We start from the raw sequence: 9,986 nt of genomic DNA on the forward strand, positions 1-9,986 counted from the left end.
GAGATTTTTGTACAATTTATGAATGCTTTCAATTAATGCTTACTTATCAAACTCACTTAAAGAATTCAGCAGCTAACCCCAGCTTACAGTACACTTTATAGTCCACAGTTACTTCACATTTAAGAAGAGAAAAGAAAAAGAACTAACCAAAACAGCGACACATTCAATCGCTTAAATTAAAAATCGTCAGCAAATATATATAGTATATAAATATATAATCAGTGTATAATCTATGTATATATAAAGAGAAAAAGAAGAATTAACAAAATAATATTGGCTCACCTTTGCTACTACACTTAGGGGCGAAGCCACCTTTTGCTAAGGGTGGTTCCTTCGTCGAAATATTACGAAAAATTACACTGTGTATATAAGTAAAATATTCGATTTTAAATGTATATAACATGTATTGAACACCCTTTATCGTAACCTTTTATTTTCACTTCTTTCAAGTCAAAACACCCTTGGGATAATTTTTGGTTTCGCCACCGCGTACACTAGCTATTTTTTTATGTCAAGAAGATTCAATAATGTATACATATGTAAAAAAAAAAATTGTTTTTATTATTTTGAACAGTACAATATATAGACATAGGAGATTCGATTGAACCCCATTTACTAAAAGTAGCTCCATCCTTGAGTTTGGTACGATTCGTTTGTATATATATATATATATATACATATATTATAACAACAACAACAACAACAACAACAACGACCCAGTATAATCCCACAAGTGGGGTCTGGGGAGGGTAATATGTATGCAAACCTTACCCCTACCCCGAAGGGTAGAGAGGCTATTTCCAGGAGACCCTCGGCTCAAAAAAGCAACAGGAGACGATATATTAGTACCATAAAAATGCATAATAAAATAACAGCAATATAGGAGATATGAAATACAGAATACGAAATACGAAATAGATGGCTGGTATAGTAAAAACTAGCAGGTAAAGCCCTGCATCAATAGACGAGCAATGACATTCTTAGTCTAACTCCTAACTGGCTAGTCTCACTCTATATACATATATAAATTAGATACATTCTGAACTCATCATATTATAAATTCTAGATTCGTCTCTGTCTCTGATCAAAACTAACAAACGAAAATGCTTCGCTTTCTTCTCCTTATTCTTCTCTTCATTCTCCATTTCTCTCACTTTACCAAAGGGAGACAACCATTCACTTCATCATCTTCATCCTCCACAAATCTTGTAAGTACATCTTGTGTCCATGCAAGTTACCCTAATATTTGCGTTAGAACCCTCTCATCTTATAACTATATCATTAACACCCCCAAAGATTTAGCAAAAGCAGCTGTTAATGTCACTCTTTCAAGAGCCAAAAAAGCTTCCAATTTCCTCATCAAATTGAAAGTACAAAGCAAGAGAGAAAAAGGGGCACTTATTGATTGTATAGAACAAATAGGTGACTCAATGTATGAGCTAAGAAAGGCTATTTCTGAGCTCAAACATTTGCATAAAGGGAATGGTTTTAAGTTACAAATGAGTAATTTGGAGACTTGGGTTAGTGCTGCTTTGACAAATGAACATACTTGTTTAGATGGTTTCAAAGAAATTAATGGAAAAATTAGGTATGATGTGAAGAGAAAAATTACTAATGTTGCTAAGGTTACTAGTAATGCTCTCTATCTCATCAATCAACTTGATGGCGGACGCGGATCTAAAATTTAAAATTGAGAGACTCAATTTTAAGGTTTTTGCGTTGAATCTGTTTTAATTTTGTTAAAATTTTAATAATTTTCACATATGTATATTTTTATGTATAGAGTGGAAAATATTAGTTTCGGTTAGACCTGCCGAATCTTTGATCCATCAAATGAATCTTGCTTGTATTACTTAATTATTATTTTTATATTCTTATGATACACATTTATAAGCTGCTGCAAATTATACCCTATTTTTGCATGTTGATTGCTAGATTTCTGTTACTGCTACGTCATACGTTGTTTCTAACTCTGACTGTGTTGCTTTATTCGACAAATTTCTAGCTTAATGTTTGATCTAAAATTATGTTTTACCCATTGTCATTACTGGTCCTTAAATTTCCCGTGGGATAAAGAAAAAGGAAAAGACTGCATTTGTCGGTGTAAATAAATATGTTTTTTTTTGTTTTTTAAAGAAAAAGTAATAATACTGTAAGGCTATGTTACTATTAAATTTTAATTTTTTTCTCAAAATTTTAGTGATTTCTCACGTCCATACTGTAAGTGTAAGGCTACGTATGAGCTTGTTAAAATTTGTAGAGAAATTTTAGGTGTAGTCACGAATAGGGAGGGAATAGCCTATTAATCATTGGTTGACTTTCCCATTCAGTAACAGAACTCTCGACTGAGTTGTTTAGGTTCTGGAATTCGGATTCACTTGAATAGGAAGTTGAATCGTGAGCAGGCTATTGGATTTCTTCCTCGCTACCCACCTTCTGTCTTCCCTACTTTCTTTCTGGATTTGCCACATTTGTTGTATTGAACCAAATCCTCAGTAGCCATACCAAACACAAAGTAATGCTAACAGAGGAGTTACGGGGCGTACGTCTGTAGGTGGCTTTTTAAGTCCGCAGTCAAAATCTAGGGCTCAAGGCAGCTTGAGGGCTCTGCCTTTTTACACTAAGATTACCCTTTTTGGTTTTTTTTTCCCTTAATGCATTCAGTATTGAAATCTCTTAGCTAGAGTAATCAGTGACAAATTTGCGCGATGTAGGATCCATTAAATAGAAGTGCACTTCACACCAGGAGTTTCTCAATTGAACCGAAACTTATGATCAAAATGTGAAGAAATATCATTCACCCCACCCACATTCTTGAGTGGAACGTCTAAGACAAGAGTATTTAATATAATCCAGGAGCAATTAGTTGAGCCTTGAAGCAACGGAAAAGTTGTCTCCGCATGACATATAGGTCATAAGTTCGAACCGTGAAAGCAGTCATTAGTGTGCATTAGGATAAGGTGTCCACATCACAACCCTTGAGGTGCGGCCCTTCCCTGACCATGCGTGAAAGCGAGATGCTTTGTGCACCGGAATGCCCTTTTCCAAGAACAATTAGTTCAATTTTCTACTGCTAGTTTATGCATCCATATTGAGCTACACATATATGATGATACAGAAAGTTTTGGTTGTAAGAGAGCCTAGTGAAACCAACTAGTGTAATTTAAGGTTCTACATTTACCCCTTGACAAATGGAGAAAAGGACTAAGAAGTGCAGGAAAACACTAAACAAGCCAAAGTTTAAAGTTTAAGAGAATAATATTGTATTCCCCCAACAATTTCAAGATAACCAAGTAACCAATATGCAATTATTCAAAGGTCCTATTGTAATGCCTTTTACATACAACCATTTTCTGATATCTAAGAAAATATGAGATCAGTTTAATGATCGAAAACAAGAATGTCACAGTAGCCATGGTAAAAGTAAAAGGAAATACTTTGCGATTTCCCCTTCATGTGCTTGCTCCAATGCTTATCTACAAGAAACAATATTTCCAGTAAAATGAGGCCTTCTTGGAATTTCAGCACCATTGTCACTGGGAATTAAGGACTAATTGATTTTCCTGACAAAAAAAAAAAAAAAGGATATCGTTATTGACAATATAGACATCAAGATATCTGTTTTCACATAGAAAAGAAAGAAAACAAAGGAAAGATATTTGGAAGGAAAAAGAAAAGAAAAAAGGGGGTGTTGGAGGGATATTTTTCCCTTGGAAGTTAAAATCGTGAAGAAGTAAATTTTTAACTTTTTTCCATAAGCAAGAAACAAGTTTTTAACTTGGCTGCTATAACCCTATACCAGATTTCAAAATCATCTGTGATATGGTTCATTCTCTAAGAGTAACAATCTCCTTGCCGTAGGTTTTAAAATCTAAGGATTCACCAAAATAAAAATCATCTCAACTATTCCTAGACTAAATCCTTATTCTTACACTTTCAAGAAAAGGAAACCGTGTAATCAAACAATACAAGAAATGGCCTGCTTTTTAATGGTTAATTCTTGTTTGCCAAATAAGAAGTTATGGATCAGATACTTCCTGAAGATACTGTTCTTAGTTTCTCACTGAACATGAGCCTTTGCTACGTTGCTAGGGAATCAACAGTTCTTTTAATCCCTCGGTAGATTCTTAATTTCTTCAGCAACAAAATTGAATCTGAAGGGAGTAAAATTCCATTTTTGTTTTCAGAGGAAACAAAACTGAGCTGTTTTTTTATTAAACTAGTCTCTTTTTGATTCTTTAGCTACATCTTTAGGGTGAGTTCAACCTTCAAATGCCCTCTTTCTTCTTTATTTTTCCCATCTTCCTCAATACACAACACTTATAATCTATGTTGCGCGGACTCTCTAATATTGCCGCACCCGTGTCGGATCCTCCAAAAATGCACTACATTTGGAGGATCCGACACGCACCTGGCGACATTTCCCGAGAGTCCGAATAACATAGCTTATAATTATGCTCCACTAAGAACTACTAACTGTCCTTGTTTATAAAATCAGGTCAATATCAACAAGCATACACGCCTGCATACCTTTGGGTGTACCAATGTTGTCACTGATATCTACTTGTAAGGGGCAAATAAGATCGACGAATTATGGCCGCCAAATCCAAATGAATTAGATAGTGCCACCTTAATATCCAATCTTTCTTTTTTGGCACCCACGAGTAAATTTGTATCCTGTTTCAGGCATATAGATATCATTAAAGGCCAAATTGTCGATCTAAAACTAATTATTGAAAGAATTGAACCAAGAGAGATGACATATGAGATGCTTCCATTCATGTTTAATAAAAAATGTTTTTGTAATATGACAGAAAATTTGAGATAAAAGATTAATGCAAGTGATGTGAACTTAGTAGTTTGATTGAATATTTCATAAAAGACTCCATGTTTAGCCAAATTTTGTTTTCAAGAAATAGAATTAGGATAGCTCCAAATCTGCCTTAATCTAGCAACTGAGATTACGGTAACCACCTAACTGATAAAGTATAGAACTAAGATGATAAATCAAGCTCAAATGAACAAAAACAATTGACAGTGCAATGAAAAAAGAGCCATACCACACCCTCTTCTGGGTTTTCAAGATTTATATTTGGATGAACCCATCCACTTCGTATTGCCTACAAAATCATTTTAACTCTCGGTCAGAGTCAAGCGATGAAATTTTAAAGAGGTCAGCACCGGAGAGACATGTTTAAAGAGGTGTTGAGAAAGACACAGTGACCAACAATCATATGGATAAGCTGTCCAACATCTAGGTTCAATCTGACAACATTATCGTTTTCTTCAAAAGTCAATCTGATAACATTTATCACAGGCAACTGCTAATAAAAACATAAATTCACGTATAGTTGCAGTAAATTTCCACAGAACAGACTAATGAGATCCCACCACGAAAGTTGGATCAAGCAATCAAGAGTGTCAACTTCAATAGGGATCGTTACACAAAAAAACGGGTCACTGTTTTAACTTCTCTAGCTGGTATACACAGATTATCCACTGATTATACATGTTTATACACATATTATACATGGATTATACATATATTATTCATCCGCTGTCTATTTTTAGTTTAAACAGTTGAATGGACGGCTACTTAGGTTAATTCTTTAATTCAATAACACTCCTCAGCACCTGTAAACTGCAAAGAATTATGAAAGTTGCAGAGAAATAATCGTTGAGTTATCTCAAAAATGGCTATTCAATCCATATTTTTGACAACATGTAAGTTATTTAGATGATGTATTAAACAAGAAACTAGAAGCAACTGCAATCAAGAAGCAGCGCTACTTCAAGGAATGTGAAATAAAATTACCTGAACAGTTGCTACTGCCTCGACAGCACCAGCAGCGCCTAGCAGGTGACCGATCATAGACTTCGTAGAGTTCACTCGTAACTGCAAAACATAGTAAAGCAACTGATTAAAAAGCTGAAAGAAAAAACTGAAGAAACAGGCATAAACGACAGTAGCTGAGGAAAAAATCTGACCTCTGGGTTCTGACCAAAACAATGTACAAGAGCTTGGTACTCTCTGAGATCCCCTGCCGGTGTAGAAGTGGCATGTGCATTAATATAGTTCACATCTTCCTTGGATACACCAGACTGAGCTAAGGCCTTCTCTATGCATAAGATAACGCCGGTTCCTGCTTGTTTGTGGAAAATGAAGAGTTTGAGTTAATTTATTTCCTATTATAGTTCAATCTACATTACACAACATAAGAGAGCATGCATTTCTTATCAAGTTAACCTCTCTTTGCTTCAAACTGAGCAACAATTTTTTGAAATTGAGATTGGCATAACTCTTAGACCTTGGAGAAACACGACTGGGAATAGCACTACTTTTAGTGCAACTCGAACCAAAAAGAGATAAGAGAAACAGAAATTTGGAAACGATATTAAGCTCAAGAAGAATCAGGGATAGCAATTTACTGTTCTAGCGTATCCATTATTAATTATAAGTTGTGAGAAAAGCAATTCAAGCATGATAAACAAGAATGGCTAAACAGAGAAGGGTTTCGGGACTTTATGCCATTGATGCACCCCGTGATGTTGAAAGGCAAATCTTATAAATGCGAAAGTAACGCTTACATAATTATCTGGATAGGGGAATTTGAGATTTTAAGAGAGAAAATTACCTTCAGGATGAGGCTCTGTCATGTGATAAGCATCACAAGTAAAGCTTCCACCAAGAAATTCAGCATAGATAGTTGCACCTCTTCTCTGCTCATTCAGACAATGAAATTAAAAGGGCATATCTTACATAATTATCTGGCTAGGGATCTTCTTTCTTATTTTTCTCTTTTATTTAAGAATCGTGAGGAGGGTGAGGAAGAAAAGTGATCTAATATACTTAATTAATCACCTTGGCATGCTCAAGTTCTTCCAAAAGCAGGACTCCAGCTCCTTCACCCATGACAAATCCATCACGATTCTGCCCAAGATCAAAATGAAAATATGCAGTCATTTTATTTAACCCACAATTGGACTAAATCAAGTACTCCAGAATTAGCATTTCTATTCCAGACAAAATTGCGCATTTCCAACTAGACAGTAGCACGAGAACAAGACGAAAAGAATTACAGGACATTACACTATCCCAAGGCCGAGAAGCTCGAGTAGGGTCACTATTTCTCTGGGAAAGCGCTCTGCATGCAACAAATCCTCCCAATCCTGCAAAAAAGTTAAAATCACTTGGAAACTAATAACTCAACTTGCTAAACTAATACAGAAAAGACACAGGATACACACCAATCGGTATAATTACTGCATCTGATCCACCACAGAGCATCACATCCTGCAAGTTTTCAGTACGCAAAAGTTGAACATAAGCTATTACAGCATGTTATTGGTTGGTGGTCCTCCCTTATACATAAGAAAGCTTTCTAAACAACACAAGATGATAATGACAGCTATGCTGTTGAGAACTCTTCGATGACTTAAGGAAAGAAACTTACAGCTTCACCTCTAATGATATGGTTAGCAGCATTCAATATGCAGAAGTTGCTCGTCGCACATGCTGTTGAAATTGAATAATTTGGACCCATCCATCCCTGCAGTTTAATTTACAAATAAACACATAATAAGGACTTCTTTTGACAATAAAACATATGTAGCGCGAAAAATTATAATATATTGGCTAACCAAGTCCATGGCAAGCATCGCAGAGCCCATGTTTGTAGTGGCAAATGGTACACAAAAAGGATTCATCTTCTTATAAGAAATCCTTAAGGATTCTATTGCATCATTGAAGACCTGCAATTCAAGCAACAGTCAAGAAAATAGACTTAAAAAAATTAACTTAGTCAACCAATCAGAATCATTATTATTTAAGAAAATGAAGAGGATCACCTTCATCCCACCCATAGCAGAGCCAATCAAAACTCCACATTTTGTTTTATCCAATTCTTCCATTACGTCTTCAGTAATTCCGCCATCTGATAACGCCTTCTTACCAGCTGTTAACATGTAAAGCATGAACTTGTCCATTCTTTTCGAAAGTTTAGGCGCAACCCAGCCAGCAGTCGAGAAAGACTTGATTTCTCCAGCAATTCTCTGCAATTGCACCTTTTTATTAACATCCAAAATACTAGAGTCAGAGAAAAAACAACCCAAGAAGAAGACATACTGTTGGAAAAGGCGAACAATCAAAAGCTTCTATCTCGCTTATGCCACTGACACCTTGGAGCAGGTTTTCATAGAACAAATCGGGGTCATGACCAATCGGCGTGACCACCCCCATCCCGGTCACAACCACTCGCCTTTCCTTGGTTGGCGATTTCTTCTTTGATGTGACTTCCATAACTGGTTGTACAGCAACAGCCCTTATGCCACCTAGTACAAGAATGGGCACAAAACATCAAAATTTATGTAGGGTAGTAGATAAATCTAACGGAATTTTCATTAGAAATATGACATTGAAATTACATCTTGAGACTAGATTATAAACAGCTATGTATTTCAAAAGAAAAAAAAAATCAAACATGCAAAGGTTGATTCCTTCTTAGGTATGAGAATACACACTAGTAGTAGGCTGAAGAAACAGCCAACAAAACAGAGAGATGTTCACTTACTGAGAAAAAAAGAGAAGTTCGCACAGACTAAACTACAATCAAATTGCACAATAACTTGCAATTGTGTCCACAAAATAACAAAGTACTCCCTCCATTCCAATTTATAAATACCAATCTCTCCATATCGGGACACTCCAAAATATTAAACAACATCTCATTTCTGTAAAAAGAAATTGCCAATATCAAGATTCAAGTTCATTAAACTATTCAAATTTTGAACTTTGATGTGATTTTCTCTCTATCAAACTAACTTTCAAACCATTACACATCAACATTTTTCTTTTAATATCAGTAATATAATATGTAAATCAAATCAACTTCCTAAACTTCGTATCCAATCAAATATCGCCATATCAAATGAGACAAAATTAGTAGATGACAACTGACAAGGGCGAGGTAAAAATTTCTCATACCCAACCTCACCAAATTGGAACTAAATGCCATAAGCCACTGCAAAAATTTGCTTTTTCAAGTGGCAAAAGAGGAAAATAAGATTTGCTTTTTCAAGTTGCAAAAAGGGGAACAAGTAAACATCATGAGGTCTCAGTTTCAAATCGCACGGAGGAAAAAAAAACTTAGGTTAATTCTTCCCATCTGCCTAAGCTTTGGTGGCAGGTACTCAATAACTGTGCTCACGGGATTGGAAGGTATGCTAGGGGAGATAGCAATTCCCGGTGAAATAGTGGAGGTGCAGGCAAGCTGGCTCAGACACCACCGTCATTTAAAAAGAAAAAGAGAGAAAATACACAGAGACAGCAGTAGCACCTGTATAACCTATGAATTCATTAACTCTACACAGAATCTTCAGTATAAGAATATGCCATGCACCACTAGAATAGATACTCAAACATGTATATGAGCTCCAATTTTGTTAAAACCCAATTCAATCAAACTGAATGAAAAATGAATCAGGAATCTGACAAAATATACATCCATGAACCTTAAACAAAAAAAATTAAAGACTACAAACCAGGATTACCTGAAGTGGGATTGCGCCTGTGTTTACTCCTCCAACATCCAAAGAGTGAAGAATACTCATTTTTCACTAAACAAGAATTGGAAAATGAAAAGCCATTGCAAGTCTTATTCCTATTAAAAAAATTCTTCTCTTGCTCATTTTCACAAGCAGCTGACATGCATGCAGCTATTGACCATGACGATACAGTCGATGCAGACATTCTTGGGTCCAATTTCCAATCAAAAATCAAATCTTTTTCTTATAATACCATCAAAGAATCAAATCTTTTTCAAATGGGTATCTCTAGAATGAAGTAAAAAGTGGTGCAGAGAGTGAGATTAAAGAAATAAGTGGCATTTTATTTGTGGGGTTTGCTTAAATCTGAGAGAAACTTTAAAAGAAAACAAAGTGTGTTGTTTTCTTGGATCTCTGTGCCACATCAAAACTCAACAGACGCC

At 35.5% G+C, this 9,986-nt stretch overlaps 2 protein-coding genes across 2 annotated transcripts; one reads left to right on the forward strand and one right to left on the reverse strand.

The window, feature by feature from the left end:
- Window positions 1–1,040: 1,040 nt before the first annotated feature.
- LOC142162912 (pectinesterase inhibitor 3-like) lies at window positions 1,041–1,827 on the forward strand. Its single transcript, XM_075220030.1, has one exon. The coding sequence runs from the start codon at window positions 1,104–1,106 to the stop codon at window positions 1,686–1,688; it is 585 nt and encodes a 194-aa protein (XP_075076131.1). The 5' UTR covers window positions 1,041–1,103; the 3' UTR covers window positions 1,689–1,827.
- A 1,412-nt stretch (window positions 1,828–3,239) lies between these two features.
- Window positions 3,240–9,986, reverse strand: LOC107785228 (3-oxoacyl-[acyl-carrier-protein] synthase II, chloroplastic). The gene is made up of 14 exons (XM_016606478.2): window positions 9,550–9,986; window positions 8,126–8,331; window positions 7,849–8,052; window positions 7,642–7,752; window positions 7,455–7,550; window positions 7,249–7,294; window positions 7,091–7,170; window positions 6,863–6,931; window positions 6,636–6,720; window positions 5,989–6,143; window positions 5,816–5,896; window positions 5,061–5,120; window positions 4,531–4,677; window positions 3,240–3,563 (listed from the first exon to the last, which is right to left on the reverse strand). The coding sequence occupies exons 1-13, from the start codon at window positions 9,746–9,748 to the stop codon at window positions 4,561–4,563; spliced, it is 1,509 nt and encodes a 502-aa protein (XP_016461964.1). The 5' UTR covers window positions 9,749–9,986; the 3' UTR covers window positions 3,240–3,563; window positions 4,531–4,560.

This window comes from Nicotiana tabacum, chromosome 8 (genome assembly GCF_000715075.1).
Source record: "Nicotiana tabacum cultivar K326 chromosome 8, ASM71507v2, whole genome shotgun sequence".
Lineage (NCBI taxonomy): Eukaryota > Viridiplantae > Streptophyta > Magnoliopsida > Solanales > Solanaceae > Nicotiana > Nicotiana tabacum.